Genomic DNA, 15331 nt, shown 5'->3' with positions numbered 1-15331 from the left:
GAGATGGTTACTCCGGCGGAGGCCTCGAGTCTCGTGCGTCCGGGAGGTCTTGAGACACTTCTGCAGCTTGTACACGACGTCCATGGCGATTCTCACTAGCTATATATACATGTATGGTGCTCTGCGCTAACCTGTTGCTTTAATATTGTCATTCTCGCGCTCGTATCGCACTCTACTTTGTAGATTCTCGATGGCATCCCTCCGCGCTAGGGTCTGTGGGAGGTCACGTGTGGACTCCAAGGTCAGCTTGATGGGACATCGGAGTCGTTCAATGTATGAACTCCGACGCCTTGGGCGTACCTTGACCTTGCTCTACGGCAGCACTATTGGTAGTTGGTAGTTGATCGTGAAACTGCGCGCGACCTAAGTACGACCTCAGTCCGACCTCAGTTAGCCGAGGTTTCACTATCAACTATCAGCTTTCACTTGCAGCTTGCAACTCGCCCGGGGGATCTGGCCGTATTTTCAAGGATTTCGAAAGGTGCCTGCCTTATATGGTCATTAGGCGCCCACGAAAGTTGCGAGTTGCGAGTTGCATATAGAAGTAAATATTTTTTATACAAATCGATCGTCATAACTAGCGAGGATTGATCCAAATCGCATGTTGCATATTCGAGCATAGGTCAGAAACAGTGCCTGCGTCTTGCCTCAAGGTACCGATGACGAGTGCTTGCATGAGGACGGCGCTAGCCAGTAGCGCCGCGGCGTTGACCATTCGAGCGGAGCTTCAAACATGTATTGCATTGCCGCGGCCTTACATCGCACGAACGCCCACAACCAACCCACAACATAACGATCACGGTATGATGAAGCCTCTTTCTAGTACTACCTTTTGCTAGCTGGGCTTCAATTAATGTGTGTATCATCGCGGACTCGCAGATGATGTACAAAGCTGACAGACTTTATGACACACAGGGCGAACTTGAAGGCTCGCAAAGCCGACAACTCACTCGGATGGCGGAAGCACTGGACCCCCCCGCCGGTGCCATGTCGTATGCGTCGATATCGTCCGCTTATGTGAGGAGAGCGCAGGACGGACGTACGTCAGCGTACGTCCTCATCGACGCGCCGAGATTGTCAGCGGGAGATAGCGCCTAGTACATTTTTGTAACGCTATCCCCGTTCAGCTGCGCGTCGCTCAACTTCAGGTACGCCCGAGTGAAGATGGTCTATAAATTGGTCGCATACCTCAACCGAGACCAGATTACACGCAATCCCCTCACATTCGCGTTCGCGTACATCGGTGCTATTTCACCGACGACTTCATGTCATGTTGCAGCGGAATTCCATCCTGCTCAATGCCACTGCGGCGCCTCACTGAGCCTAGCTTTCGTTACATATCCGTTCACTCTGTACAACTCACACCATTCCTCCACCTGCTCACTGCTCCACTCGGTCGCAAGCGGGAACACCTTTTCCCGCATTCGCGGTCGAGCCGCCGATTGGACCCTACAACAACATTATTCGCGGGCGACAATCTGTCTACGCAACGAGGCGATGCGCTCCTGCGCGTCGCGCCAGGTCGCGTCCCCCCACCGGCCCCGCCAGTAATGCTAGTGCCTGGCGCTGTGGCGTATTCGTAGCCACGGCTTCACCCCATTGGTACTTTCTGCTTCTCAGGATCGCCCATTATGCCCATTACTCACCCAAAAAAAACAGACGCAAGTGGCACGTTTGAGGGTACCACCGAACGCTCCGCGTGTATCTTCATCTTTATTCCCGAAGATGGTGCTCGTCTGGACGCGCTCAGCCAACTTATGTCCGTCGTATGCGCGCAAGCAAGTCGTTCTATGACATACCGCCACCGCCTCGAGACAATTCCGGCGCTCACTCAGGTCGTATAAGAGAACCTCGCGTTATACGCCATTCTGCATCTTGACCACTCCAGTACAAGATGCACTTCTCCACCTCCACGTTCCTCTCCGCGCTCGCACTCTCCGCCGCCTCGTTCACGCAGGCAGCGAGCCTCGTGAAGCGGCAGATCGTCATCCCCACTCACGGCACGACCGTCGCCCCCGCCGACGGCAGCACGATCACGCCCAGGACGATGTTTCCCTTCAGCTACGAGAACGCCAACGCCTGCAAGTCCGGCTACAGCCCCATCTCGGTCTACCTGAGCACCTCGCCGCCTACCTCCGCCGACGTCACGAACGCGGGTGGGCTTGTGAACGGTAGCTTTGTGTTCCATTTTGGAGACTACCTGATCCCGAACTTCGGTGAGTGCTCCGCGGTGGAATTGGGGATATACAAGTGTGCAGCCTTGCTTAGTTGTTTTCCGTCAATCAGGTCTCCCTCCGTTGGAAACCCCGCCGCCGGCAACTTTGACCGCCCCGACGCTCGACGACGTGGCGGACGGCACAACACTCTACTTCTCTGTCGTGGAGTTGTACAGGAACTGCCCTGTGAGTTATATCAATTTCATCATCAATTCGTCTGATGTCCTGACTGCTTTTAAATAGGGACACGTTCCCCTTAAATTTGGTCTGGAGACCACGACGGTGAACTACGCCTGAGTGTGCTGATTGGATATGCAATTCACAATAAGGTCATGACCGCTTGTATCAATGAAGTTTACTCAATCTCTAGGCTGCTTGATAAAAGGCGAGACTGTTGGAGCAATCGAGAAAACGTTGGCAGGAGTAAGAAAATACTAGTATTCCGTTTGTCCCGTACGGTAGCGTCGTGGTACGAAGGCAAACGGATAGCGTACAAAACGGGTCTCGGCGCGCGCGCACGATACTGAACGCTTCGGCAAGCGCCGGCCAGCAAGCGCTCGCTCGCTCGAAACCAAAATGCAACAGAGACGTCAGTGTATGCCTTACAATGGGCAAGAGCGACGAGCGTGACACACGGAAGTATTGCATACGAAGGTGCTTGACGCCAAAGCTTATGTAGATGAACTACTGAATACAGATTGAATGCAGTGAGTCACTCGTGGTCATAGTTATCCGTGGGGTCCAAAGTCCTGTGGTTTGTTTCCTTCCTAGGTATGCCCGCGAATCATCATGTACCGCATGAGCGGCCACGCACCTTCCTCTCGCGCCAACTGCGACCGTACGCCCACACCAGCAGAATCAGCACATTGGTCAAGATCATGACCCCTCCCCATATGGTGTACATCCACCCGTCGCCGAGGTGGTCCTGCAGCCTCGCGGCCTTAGTCACCACGACAACTTGACGTGACCAACTAAGGAGACGCACCTGTACCGGCACGGCTAGTTCGGCAGCGGCGAATGCAAAGAGCCCGCGGAACAAGCTATTCGTGGCGACCGCCGATGATGACTGTCCTGCATTGGCATCGACGATGTACGCAAGCGTACTTGAGTACACCCAACTGTCCGCGACGAGTCAGCTAGCGGACTACACCGGAGTTACAGCAAATTCCACTCACACAGAGAATAAGCCGCAAAGGAACAGGAAGACGACCGGAGCGGCGATATGCACGTTCTCGTGTACAACCCACCCGTACGCGATAATAGACGGCGGCAGGAACACCATGCCGAAGAAGGTAGACTGCAGGCGCATCTGCGGCCGACGTATTGTCAATATATATACGTCATTTGACCATTGGCGTGCGTACCTCGGGAAACCTCTGCCCGCCGCTTTTACGTTGAACTCGAGCCAGCGTCATGTCGGACCACTTGCCACCTAGGATACTGCCGGCAACGCTCCCTGTGATTTCCGTAAGCATCGCCCTGCAGATGCAAGACGGTTGAGTTACCCACCTGCACCGAAGGCCAGAAGAACGAGGCTACGTTATGCCCGTGAGTTTCAGCGACGCCCCGACATGACCGTAAACATACCCGGTGTGCAGCGCGTCGTAGCCATACTGCGCCGCCAGGACACGGGCCGACGTATACAGAATGGAGTACGAAAACCCGTAGATAAATCCTGTGCGAAGGTGTCCTCGGTCTCTGAAGAATACTCGCATGCCCGCAAAACGCACCGGAAGCGGTCAGTATTACCGGGTTGTTGAGGTATCGCAGAACTCGGAGCATAGGCATAACCGGATCCGCGTCCTTCAGGGACAGCTTGATATCCTTGAACGCGGGAGCCGTTGGCTTACGCTCGGCTGCCTCAGCCGCGGAGACCTCGGTGGGGGGCGTTTTCTCATAGGTGTTCTTGGACGATGCGTGAGACTGAGCCTCGCTGCGTTGGCTCTCCTCGATGTTCCGTTTCAGGACCCGCTGGTAGGCCAGACTGCGTTCACGGCGGAACGTGTCCTTGAACAAGAACACAAACGAAGCTAGGTTGAGGCCTCCGAATATGACGAGAAACCAGAAACATGCTCTCCAGTCGAACCCCTGCGTGAGTCTGCAGCGTCGTGATCAGCGTTTGAAGAGGGCGTCGATGTGGCTTGAATGTACCCTCCACCTAAGATGGGCCCTATTGAGGGTCCCAGAAGCGGGGCGCTGTAGTAGAGGCCCATCTTAGAGCCCCGTTCATGGGAGTCGTAGATATCGGCAAGGGTCGCCGCACCGATGGCGAGAACGGCGCTGGAGCTACAAAACAGTCATCGGTCTAGCTCCGCCGCTCACAAGCAGACTGCTGCCAAACTTACCCAGCTGCCTGCACACATCGCATACCGATGAGTAGGCCGATGGACGGTGATAGCGCCGCGCCGATTGAACCGCCGACGAAGAGGAGGATGGAGATGATGTAAACAATCTGCCATTGCACAATGTGAGCCGTGGTATCCAAACGTCGCTCTACGACGCAATGTCATCACCTTCCGACCTTTCAGCTCGCTTAGGACGCTCCAGAGGATGGGCACGACGCCCTGGATGAGCACGAAAAGAGATAGCGTCCAGCTGATCTGCGAGGCCGTTGCATGCAGGTCGTGCTCGATCTGTACAATCGATGCTGCATCGAAGTCAGCCTGGTAGACATGTTGTAATATTCTGCGACGATGGCGAACACTCACGGTTGTATATTCCTGCAGCAATCGTGGTGATGAGAGACGCGGACGACACGATGAGCAGCGTCGCGGTCTTCACAAACAGTGAGCGGTGCACAGCAGCTCGCGTCGGCTCACACACCTTGCGTGCCGACGACCATTGGCGTGGGTCGTCATGTGCAGCGACATGCTCGATGTCCAGTTTCGTCGCGGCCGACATGATGGGCTCAGCAGCGATTCCGACAGCCTACCCTGGGGACTTACTTGACGTGGACTCCAGTCCGGGTAGGCACCCCGATGAGCGCTGCGCCGGGAACAGGGCAAGAACCACAAGCTCACTTCCTCGTGAGAAGGGGTGATGGCGTGCGGCGCTCGGCGCCTCGCGCGATACAAATTAAACTGCTTCGCGGGCGGTCGGCGTGTCGCACCCCCGGCGGGTACCACACGAGGCGGAGGCTTCTTGCTTGGCCGAGAGAGCCTAGCGGCTGACACAACGACCCGGGCTTAGAGCGGTCTGCTGGTAATGCAGTGCTCAAGTTCGAGCAAACCAGCGCCTACAAACTTCTCTCGAGCACACAGAGAGCGACGCGCTGCGCAGAACGAGCAGCGCCACCCCGGCGGGTTATGCTCCCGCGCGCTCGGGGGTGCTCATTCTATCCAGGGTACCGTCACTCCCCTAGGAGCGAACGGCGACCGTGGAGGTCGACATTGTCGACACGCTCAGGGCTGCGGTCAACGTCCTCGACCGCGAAAGTTCCACGCGCCAAGGACTCGGAGAGCCTGGGCCAAGGTGATGCTACTTGGGAAGCCCGCCTGCGTACACGTTCATCGGCAACGAGTAATGATGACACCGTTGCGCATGGTGCAGGCAACGCATTCGCAGCAACCGCGCCCGGGAGGTCGGGACGGGCGCAGTGGGCTTTGCTTCCTCCGTCTTGACCAGATGACGACTGGCTGTGCGCTATGAAACAAGCGAAGCAAATTTCCTCCGGTGACCAGCCGGAGTGGAGTGCGAACTTGACGGGGAGGGATTTACAATGCAGCGACTTGCATCTGACGCTCGGAAGAACACCCACACACACACCGCCTGCGCTTCCGGCGGATCGGCGGAGCAATGAGCCTCCATGCTGTCGGGTCATCACATCAGCGTTCTTGTGCATCACACAACTCGCCCTTACCTGTTATTCAATGCGCGTCCAGCACGTAAGGCGACGGTGAGTTGCGTATGGGGTAAGAAAGTCCTGCTCAGAGTCAGTCACGCGGAGAAACGGTGTATCGTACCGCTCAGCACATCAACCCGAGGGACCGGAGGGATGCCGCTGAACACTTTCATAGAGCTGTGAACCTCTTGCGTCGCATCAAACGGGGAGAAAGATTCCGCACCGGAAGGCATTAAACGGCCGTGAGATTGAAACGCTCATCTGGGAGAGAGAAGGTTCCTGCAAATCCGAACAGTGAGATTTAGGCAACCAATTAATCTCATCTTCCGAGCGGGGATCGGCTGTCGGAGTTCGCGGATGTGTCGACGAAATACCCGCTCGGCGACGAAGCAATCATACAGGGCCGGAATAGCACCCAAGGTGATCGTAAATCTCAGATGTCAGCACGCATGGTGTGGTCTATGGTCCTCACAACCTGGACGTCGCACTGAAACCACCGTCGACATTCTCCGAACTACCTAGTCTTCTGGCAGGAGGTAAGGAAAGAGAAGTTAACCCAATCCGTCATTGTCCATGATAGTACTCACTACTGGAGGCGCTAACAGGGAGCGTTTCGTACGCCGCCTCATCGGAGAACCACTGTCGCAATACTTTTTAGACCTCCAACTCCGACATGAAGCCCGAGTCACCCACCGAAGCCAGAAAAAGGAGGTTCACAGCGGCGGATTTGCGAATGGCTGCCTCGATAGGTATTGTACGTCCACACGAGCGTCCGAGCAGGTGGCCTTCGGGGGTCACGCTGTGCGTCGCTCGTCTGCGGTCAGGAATGGGGTGCCTATGCACCATATTGCGTGAGCTTCACCGCACGCACTGTCCGATGCGCCCGGTTTGCCGGAGGACCTGCGTGTATAAAAGGGCGTATGAGCAGGCCCTCAGAGACAGCAGGAGACGCAGTCATCCACCTACCGAACACACCAGCACCTTCACTCACCCACCCACACCAAAACACTCTCACCATGTCCGCCACCACCACCACCGCCGTTGCGTCCAACGCCGCCTGGCCTGCTTTCCCTGGTGGAAAGGAGGTGACCGTCGCGCCGCTCGCTACCGTCGATCTTGGCCGGCTCCTCGCCAAGGACGCCGCCGAGGTTGCCAAGCTGCTCGACGTGTGCAAGACGCACGGCTTCTTCTACCTCGACCTCCAGACCTGCGAGCCCGGTCGCCAGATCCTCGAGGCGGAGCAGGGCGTCCTCCGCTTCATGGAGAGGTTCTTCGGCCAGCCGCTCGATGTCAAGATGCTCGAGGACCGCAAGTCGCACACTCATGGGTGAGTGCCAGGTTTCCGAGCGAAGCATCAGATACTGATGTGTCTCTGCGCAGCTTCAAGCCTGTGGGCACGTTCTCCGGAACCAAGAATGGCAGCCGCGACTGCTATGAGACACTAAAGGTCAGCTCAAGAGCATTTTTGCGAGGGAAATCAGCACTTACGTGGGCATTTCAGGTCTCTCGGGCCGAAATGGTTGAGAAGTCGCCCAAGCTCCCCGAGGATGTCAAAAAGCAGGAGCAGCTCTTCGACACCTTCATCTCGCTCTCGCAGCTCATCACGCAGACCCTGCTCGAACGCCTCTCCGACGCGCTCGGCCTCGCCGGCCCCGCGCGTCTCGAGCAGTTCCACCGCGACGGCGAAGACACGAACACGACGCTCGTCATGCTCCACTACCCGCCGAGCGACTCCGACGACACCATCGGCCACAACAAGCACACCGACATTGGCTCGATCACACTCCTCTTCAGCGAGCAGTGGGGCCTCCAGGTCTGGTCGCCCGAGACCGACAGCTGGGCCTTCATCCAGCCCCGCCCCCACGGCCACGCGACGATCAACGTCGGTGACTCGCTCCGCTTCCTCAGCCAGAAGCAGCTCTACTCGTGTCTGCACCGTGTCATCCCCCCGGTCGGCGGCCGCCAGAGCGAGGACCGCTACTCGATCGCGTACTTCCTCCGCCCGGAGAACAACGCCGTGTACGAGGACCCGAACGGCAAGAAGGTCACCGCGCGCGAGTGGCACGACAACAAGTACGTGATGTTCGGAGAGCCGCACGTCAAGCAGGAGGCGAGCCCTATGCTCACCGGAGGGATGGAGCCCATCCTCGGGAGCCGTACCGTCGAGGTTGCTTAAACATCTGGTATACGTGAAGGAATAGCGCGAATATGTTCTCCTGTGTAGGTGTTGTCAGTAGAAGTTGTGTAAGGACATGTAAAGAGATGAATGTTAGCTCGTGATGTGACCCACCCACTGGCACCGCCTGCCTGCTGCTTCACAGGAAAAAGGTCGCTGTTTCGCCCTCGGCCATATTTTTTCGGACCATCTTCCCTGTTGCATGTATCCCACGACCGTAAGTTTCGCCGATATTGTCCTGGCCGTTGAGACTTAGCCGCAGTTGCTTCGTGCGTTGGCCCGCAGCCACGACTGCATTAGGTACCCGACCGCGCGGTGACCCAGGGCCATTCCCACAGATGCTTGAAGCACACGCCGCCGGCCGCAACTGATATGACAATAATAGATCAGCCTTCAGGATACGACAAAATCCCTATGCGGCAGGTACCTACATCGACCGCAGTCGTAGTCACGGCATGTCTATCAACGAGAAGAGAACTCGAACTTGCCGGCTCGGAGTCGTACACGCAGTAAAAAATCCGCGCACCGTACAGCAAGGCATGCGAAGCCTAAAAAGCAAATTGATGCGTAGATGCGAGAACCCGAACTCTTGCTTGTTCAGAGTAGATTGATGCAGGACTCGGAGAAGGTGGATGTTGGGAACAAGCCGCAGCAGCGACGCCACAACGGTCTCGCGGGCGTCTGCCCCAACCGGAGAGGCGGCCCGGGGTACACAGCCGTCCTCGCCACGTGGGGCGGGACCGTCGAACTCGCGAGCTCTCCAAGAACGCCTGTGCACAGCACAGACACTCAGCATTATTATGAGCATGCCTTCTACGTGTCACTCTCCATTATTAGCACTGCGGGTTGCGAGGATCAACGGGGTGGATGTTACCGCGAGCCGGTGATATATGCCCACGGTGAGCATCAGCGTCGTTAAACAGCTAGCGCATCTTACCACGTACCCCCCAGCACGTCGCCGAGCAACCGCAGAAGGAGCACCATAGTCCTCACAGAACATTCTCTACATTGGTCAACATCGTCGAAATACAATATGACGATCTTGCATGTTGGTACGTTGATCGAGGTCCTGCCTCAACCTCGTCGGTTATCATGGAACTTCTGACCGCGACGAACGCAGCGTTGGCTAAGCTCGACAAAGCCTCCCTGCCTGAGGAAACCAAAGAAGAAGCCTACCGGCAAATCCACCAAATGATGGAAGCCATTCCGGTACCTAAGCAGGACGTCCGAGTCGGGCCTCCAATCGATCTCGCGAGTACGCGAGGATACACCATCAGTACGACACCCTTCCCAGGAATTTGGTGGAGCGCAGTTGCTGATGTTTAGCTATTTCAGTGTTGTCCATCAAGTTCGACAGCTTTGACGACTTCAAGTGGGTACCTTTCAATGTCTGTAGATAACGATGGAGTGTGTAACCATAGACTCCTCACTTAGAGCCTACCTGAAACACCCGGAACATATCAAGTACGTTAAGCTAAAGCTGTGCTACCTGTCTCCCTGAACTTACCGCTCCGTCAGGATGTTGAAGCGATATGGCCCTGCTTTGCGAGGTCAGCCACCCTATATATCTAAGTGGATCTCCTGCGTTAACTTGGGACCAAGACATGATCACATTCCAGATGGATGGCACTGCCCCCAAGGGCAAGCTATAATTCCGCCTCGAAGCGCTATTCTTACCGGCAGTGGACGTGCCTAACTCATTCGAGGAGAGTCTCAGTGTACGTCTCTGACCATGCTTACTGTAGCCATCCCCGCATAATCGAGATAAATCACTATTTGGAACGCGTCTTGTATTTACCACCTTCTCCGAGTCCTAATTGCACACAGCCTGATCTCAGGCCACCAGGAACCGATGAAGAGAAATCGAGGGTGCTTCGTTTTTGTCCGGATATTTGCCTTCCGCCGCAGACGACGTCCTGCGCAATCATTCCACCCCCTCTCCGAGTCCCTACGCCGACGGCGAGTCGCGCTTTCCTAGCACATAAGCGATCGTCTGGAACGCAGCCCAAGGCACAAATTCTGTAAAAGTCGTTCCACATCAGCACCGCCGACCAAGTTGCCGAAAGCTGTGGGCTACGCACGAGGGGTCATATGGCCGCTGTAGTAGAACTCGACGACTGGCAAGCAATGCTTCAGCACCGGTTCACGCAGGGCGCAGAACTATCGACCCACAAGCCAAGCCACGCTCGATGTGCTGGTTCCCAAAGACGCCCATGTTCTCGACGATGAACGTCTCGGGCTCGATGGGAGTCTGGAAACCCTGCTTCCCATGCCACGTCATGTTTCTAGGCACAGCGATGGTGAGCGGAAAAGATACAGACACCAGCATGCTTCTAGTCCCGACTCACTGGATGGCGATCCTCGTGCCCTCAGCGACGAGAATGAAGTCCTTCCCAAGGGCGCAGCGGATCAGTGCTGCGTGCGAACGCAACCGCCGTCGAACTCGGACTCACCGCCAAGCCGTGCACGATCGCGACGCGCTTGCTCTTCTCGATCACGTTCGGGAGCACGCTCAGCGTCGATGCCACGCTCTGGTCGTTGCCCGGTCCGCCCGTAGTGGGGTTGATGTACACGGGACCACCGCACGCCTCCCAGTTGATGTGCGGGGCGTGGATCGCGTCTTGTACCTATGCGCATAATCCATACCGCCGCATCAGCTTCTGCTCGCAAGGTCGATACGCAGCTCCGACGCACGTCAGTTCTGCGGATCAACGCCCGCTGTCAGCTCTATTGTCAGGTCGGGATAGCCGTGCCACTAACCTGTTGAAGTACACGAACTTCTGCGTCGAACGGGGGAAGCCGAGCACGCTCCCTGGAGACAAGTGCATCTCAACGACGTGTCCGCAATGCAACGGAGAATAAACTCACAGAGGTTCGGGAACGTGTCCGTGACCCGGTAGACGTCGAAGACGGGGTTGATGCTACCCGGTCGAGTTATTTTCGCATGTTCCGATGAGAAGACGCAGCAACACCACTCACACGCCGACAGCCCGTTGGATGGGGCTGTGCATCCTGCATTCTGGCTTCACTCCGACCGCGCGGGTTGTCTCGTTGAAAGTTGCGCCGGCGGGTAGCGGCAGCTGACCAGCGGGTGGGTACGTTACGAATTTGTCCAGGTAGTCAGTGTAGCCGCAAGAGTCGGAGACGTTCTGCAGCTGAGCCCAGAAGGTCGAGTTGAACGGGAACACGTTCTTGTTGGCCTGGGGAGGATGTTAGTGATCACGAACGTGTGCCTAGAAGTGTTAGACTTGGATATTGACCTGAGCGAAGCGCAGTGCGGGAATCTCTTGCTGCACCAAGCCCCATGTGAGAGACGGGTCTGCGATCCAGATACCTTGCAGGTCGAGGTCGCGGTTGGGGTGCTCGTAGAGGTAGTTCGCGATGTAGGGTACGTCTACATGTCCATCAGCGTGAGTTGAGTTCTTACACTTCGGAAACGCCGAACTCACAGAAGCCAGCGTACTAGATAAGAGTCACGGAATCAGCAACTTCGCGTAGACCCGAGGCTGACAGACTCACGCTTTCTCCGCTAACCCAGAAGTTGCTCCCTTTGAGTTCACCGAAGACTTCCAGGAACTGCTCCAGAAAACCGGCGACTTGCGCTGCCAGCTCGTCGTCGTTGGAAATGCTAGGCTGTCCTTGCGAGAAACCGGTCTATCCAAAACTGGTTAGCGCTGAATAGGTAGATTGCGAAGTGCCGACGTACTCCGACTGGCTGTTCGACCCAAAGCACGTTGGTCAAGTTAGTCCAGCTCCAGGGGTTACTGCAAAAGCCGCTTGGTGAGCAGCACAAACGCAAACGAACGTGATAGTAGTACGTACGGAGTGGGCTCAGACTGGCCCCAAGACCAAGCTGTCGCAATGTTGAAGGTCAACGATCTGCCTCTGTTATGTAGTAAGATTGACTTACAAATGGGGCCGTTCTCCTGAAGGAAACCCTCCAAAGAGGAGCAACCGGGACCACCTGCAAGCCATAGGTAAGTCGTGTGGAGCGCGGCCTTAAACCTCAGCACATGAAAGTTATACCATTCGTCCAGAACAGCAAGTCTTTCACGTTCGCAATGTCATTCGTCGGCCAGAACCTAGTTATTCCAAGCGTGCCAGCGTTCAGCAACTCTTCGTCTCAGACACTCGGCGATATTGACGCGCTCACCAGAAGAAAAGCTTCCTGGTCTCGTTCGGGTGGTTAGAGATCGGCATGAGACCCGACCACGATGGCCCGGCATCGAAGTTGACTGCAAGGTCACTTCCGTTTGAGTAAACATTTGGCGATGGAGCTGCGAGCAAGCGTACCATCCGGGATCTTCGTGCCATCCACAAAGAACTCCTTGGCACGAGGGTTTCTGAAGTTGATGAGGCTCTCTTTCTTGGTGTCGCTCCGAGCAGTGTGCCCCCCACTAGGCGCGGTGTCCGGCCCCAAGAAGTCGCGCAGGCGGTCGAGCTGCTCGCGCTGTATGGCTTCGGCCGTGTCCATGCCCTCCATGGCGCTTCCGGAGAACCTGGCACATAGCGGAGTAGTGAGAAGGAGCACAGTGCTCAGGAGTAGCTTCAAGGACAACATCGTGACGACACGCTGTCGGCTAGGTTCGAGCTCTGGTGAGTCGCCGTCTGAGATGCCGGGTTTTATACGCCTCAGAGACCTCGGACAGGGTCCTGCGCGGAGTTCCGCACTGTCGACATAGATGCCGAGAACGTCGTACGGAGTCGAAAATTTGGCGATCACGAGGAGCACCGCAGATAACGGCGAAAGGGCATCGCGCCAGACTCCCCAAAGGTACGGACGAGGCCCAGCGAGAAATGGCGTAGAGGAGCTTCGCGCGTACGGTAACGTCACTGCATGGCGCGAGCGCATCTACTGCTGCCGGGCATGTCCATATCGGTAAGTCACTATCTTCAACGGTCCGCTCATTTTCGCTCACCTGGTCGACAACCATACGGTCAGGAAGGTACAGCGCGGCTTCTTCATCACATCGGCGCCATCGTGTCCCACGGCCGCATGTTCCACCCAGATACATACGACATCGTCCATTGGACTGATTCTTCGGCGGGGTAAGAGTGCGGAATGAGGCTCCTCAACGCTGGCTCGTGACCGGCGGCCAGTCTCACTTCCGTAAGGTAAAGTCAGCCACTGCATTCAATACTTTGGTAAGCCTTCCTTGTTCTTGAGCAGGAGGTCTCGACGGAAGTCATGGAAGCCATGACTGAAGCTGGGGTCCGTACTGCAGCGGAACATGAAAGAAGCAAGAATCTTCAGTGGAACGCGGAGGGGCAACTCAGGAGAAGATGGTAAGAGCGGCGAACTTCTTGCATCCCTCTTCGGAATTCCTCCCTCTTCGCGAATCCACCTTGCCGATCGTGCCGCGTTAACCTTGGCATTGACCGTCGGTCCGCTTTTGCCTGCTGTACGGACACATGCCAGCCAGTAAAGGGGAAATGGGTCGTCAATCAATCTGTGGGTGTTAGACCAATAAAGCCCACAACACGCGTCACGGCGCATCGAGACTTACGCATTGCGATGTGAACACCGGTCGCGTCTTACACCGCAAGCGATGCACATGATTTCACGGACCGTGGTCATCTGGAAAACATTCGATGCTAATCATACACACAGGAGATGGCCATGCGAGAGCGATGCAGGGAGTACGACTTGGAAATAACACGAGGATCAGTATCGGTTCCGCTTTCGCTGCTGCCTTAGCGAAGCGTCCGACGTTGAAGGCCGGCTATGACATGCTGATGTTAATTTAGTCAAGCCGGGAAGACTGTGAGGGTACTCACTTGCGCCCTTTGCCCTTCGAGCCCTCCGCAGGCTCGTCTATGTCCATGCTATTCTCATCGTTCTCGTTATCCTTGCCCCGCAGTTCACGCTCCCTCTGCTGCTGCCTTTCTTGTTCACGCTGTAGTTCGAGCTTTCCGGCAGCCGTAAGGCCCGAACGCCCCCCCGACGGGAACACATGCGCTTTGTTCGCGTTGCGTGCCTCCTTCTGCTTGTCCACGACCTCCTTTAGTGTCGACTGGTAGCCTCTGTCGTAAACCTCCTTCATCGTCTTCGCGGTGACGGTGCGGTTGGAGAGCTCAGAGAGCTTATTGTCCAAGGTGGCGAGCACCGCGGCGGTAGTGGACGCCCTGCACTCGTTCGTGAGCTCGACATAGCGCGTAGAACGGGTCGAGCTAACGCACCAGTTCTGCAGTGACACCAGCAGCTGCTCCAGCTTCCCAGGTTCTAGATCACGACCCATCGTGTACTCAATTTCGAACTGTCCCTCCTTCTGATCGAGCTTGCCCCGCACGATGTCGAGGTAGATGGCGTCGATGATCAAGTCCTCCAAATCGCGAACAGTGGGCATATCAAGAACTCGGAGCAGTTCATTGTAGGGAAGGATCTGCACAGCCTATGAGTATTGCGGATGAATACGCTTAGGCGATAGCACATACGCGGCTGTCTTGCGCCAATGAGACGAGCGTGAGCTGCTTCAGCTTGATGGTCTGTGCGTCGTTCAAAGGCGGGAGAGAGTCCTTGTGCTCTGTACGGATATCAGTAGTGTTCTCGATGCACAAGCAGAGACGTACTCACGGATGTAGTCCGCGTACGTCTTGTATGCGAACAACTGGAGCAGTGAGTAGAACCGCGAATGTGTTTCATGGGTAGCCAGCTACAGCGCAGCGGTATGCATTGAGACAATGTAGCACATTGAGATAGTCGTACATACTTCTTGGATATTCGGCAAGTCGAGTAGCTCTCCGAAGACGAATACACCGGGCGCGGAAGTGGCGTCCTGGATGAGCTTAGCTGCGGCTGCACCCTTTGCGGCCTTCGACATCAGGAGGAAGGGCTCTAGCTTGGCGACATGTTGAGTTCCGATCTCCATAGTGGACAAGTATATGGGAACAGATGAGCAGTCTTAGTTGTAGTGGTTGAGTCTAAGGACGGTGGCGCAGGACAGATATCCCCGGCGTCTACGGCTCCACGAGCCGTTGCGCGGCGCATACAGTTATTTGGTCGTGTTAGGATCAGAAGCTCTTGGCAAACACGCCTCAATACGCCAGTCATCTTATGTTGTTTTAGCGTGATCACAAACATATTCCAAAAAGCATCTT

At 56.1% G+C, this 15331-nt stretch overlaps 6 protein-coding genes across 6 annotated transcripts; 3 read left to right on the top strand and 3 right to left on the bottom strand.

Moving 5' to 3' along the window:
- Positions 1-1478: 1478 nt before the first annotated feature.
- On the top strand, positions 1479-2513 carry TRAVEDRAFT_159930 (uncharacterized protein; the record flags this gene model as incomplete). The annotated part of the gene is made up of 4 exons (XM_008035075.1): positions 1479-1602; positions 1660-2216; positions 2287-2402; positions 2460-2513. Exons 2-4 carry the CDS (start codon positions 1895-1897, stop codon positions 2511-2513), a joined length of 492 nt encoding a protein of 163 aa, XP_008033266.1. The 5' UTR covers positions 1479-1602; positions 1660-1894.
- A 439-nt stretch (positions 2514-2952) lies between these two features.
- TRAVEDRAFT_140466 (MFS general substrate transporter) lies at positions 2953-5135 on the bottom strand. Its single transcript, XM_008035074.1, has 12 exons — positions 5040-5135; positions 4925-4991; positions 4730-4863; positions 4562-4668; positions 4368-4502; positions 3947-4314; positions 3804-3891; positions 3726-3751; positions 3581-3672; positions 3392-3525; positions 3202-3334; positions 2953-3141 (listed from the first exon to the last, which is right to left on the bottom strand). The coding sequence occupies exons 1-12, from the start codon at positions 5115-5117 to the stop codon at positions 3004-3006; spliced, it is 1500 nt and encodes a 499-aa protein (XP_008033265.1). The 5' UTR covers positions 5118-5135; the 3' UTR covers positions 2953-3003.
- Positions 5136-7073: 1938 nt separating this feature from the next.
- Positions 7074-8233, top strand: TRAVEDRAFT_108491 (2OG-Fe-II oxygenase family oxidoreductase; the record flags this gene model as incomplete). Its single annotated transcript, XM_008035073.1, has 3 exons — positions 7074-7384; positions 7438-7504; positions 7559-8233. The coding sequence occupies 3 exons, from the start codon at positions 7074-7076 to the stop codon at positions 8231-8233; spliced, it is 1053 nt and encodes a 350-aa protein (XP_008033264.1).
- Positions 8234-9325: 1092 nt separating this feature from the next.
- On the top strand, positions 9326-9885 carry TRAVEDRAFT_42479 (uncharacterized protein; the record flags this gene model as incomplete). The annotated part of the gene is made up of 5 exons (XM_008034055.1): positions 9326-9509; positions 9569-9605; positions 9668-9697; positions 9752-9783; positions 9836-9885. 5 exons carry the CDS (start codon positions 9326-9328, stop codon positions 9883-9885), a joined length of 333 nt encoding a protein of 110 aa, XP_008032246.1.
- Positions 9886-10181: 296 nt separating this feature from the next.
- TRAVEDRAFT_159926 (alpha/beta-hydrolase) lies at positions 10182-12707 on the bottom strand (the record flags this gene model as incomplete). Its single annotated transcript, XM_008035072.1, has 18 exons — positions 10182-10252; positions 10315-10350; positions 10406-10518; positions 10582-10622; positions 10687-10860; positions 10928-10934; positions 10994-11045; positions 11102-11154; positions 11213-11433; positions 11494-11627; positions 11683-11695; positions 11753-11887; positions 11940-11997; positions 12056-12086; positions 12144-12197; positions 12260-12315; positions 12387-12468; positions 12527-12707. 18 exons carry the CDS (start codon positions 12705-12707, stop codon positions 10182-10184), a joined length of 1512 nt encoding a protein of 503 aa, XP_008033263.1.
- A 1300-nt stretch (positions 12708-14007) lies between these two features.
- TRAVEDRAFT_109231 (uncharacterized protein) lies at positions 14008-15102 on the bottom strand (the record flags this gene model as incomplete). Its single annotated transcript, XM_008035071.1, has 5 exons — positions 14008-14359; positions 14414-14616; positions 14669-14757; positions 14808-14886; positions 14944-15102. 5 exons carry the CDS (start codon positions 15100-15102, stop codon positions 14008-14010), a joined length of 882 nt encoding a protein of 293 aa, XP_008033262.1.
- Between the last annotated feature and the right edge of the window lie 229 nt (positions 15103-15331).

Source organism: Trametes versicolor (genome assembly GCF_000271585.1).
Source record: "Trametes versicolor FP-101664 SS1 unplaced genomic scaffold TRAVEscaffold_1, whole genome shotgun sequence".
NCBI classification, from domain to species: Eukaryota; Fungi; Basidiomycota; class Agaricomycetes; order Polyporales; family Polyporaceae; genus Trametes; species Trametes versicolor.
Note: the sequence above shows the minus strand (reverse complement) of the source record. Positions and strands in the feature narration are given on the sequence as shown.

What these genes read in the sequence shown, in the direction of transcription:
- TRAVEDRAFT_140466 (XM_008035074.1), bottom strand. Translation starts at nt 5,117, where the DNA reads ATGTCGGCCGCGACGAAACTGGACATCGAGCATGTCGCTGCACATGAC. An exon ending in GCGAGCTGAAAGGTCGGAAG is followed by an intron (nt 4,669 to 4,729) that starts GTGATGACATTG and finishes GTGCAATGGCAG; the next exon opens with ATTGTTTACATCATCTCCAT. An exon ending in GCGGGCAGAGGTTTCCCGAG is followed by an intron (nt 3,526 to 3,580) that starts GTACGCACGCCA and finishes CGTCGGCCGCAG; the next exon opens with ATGCGCCTGCAGTCTACCTT.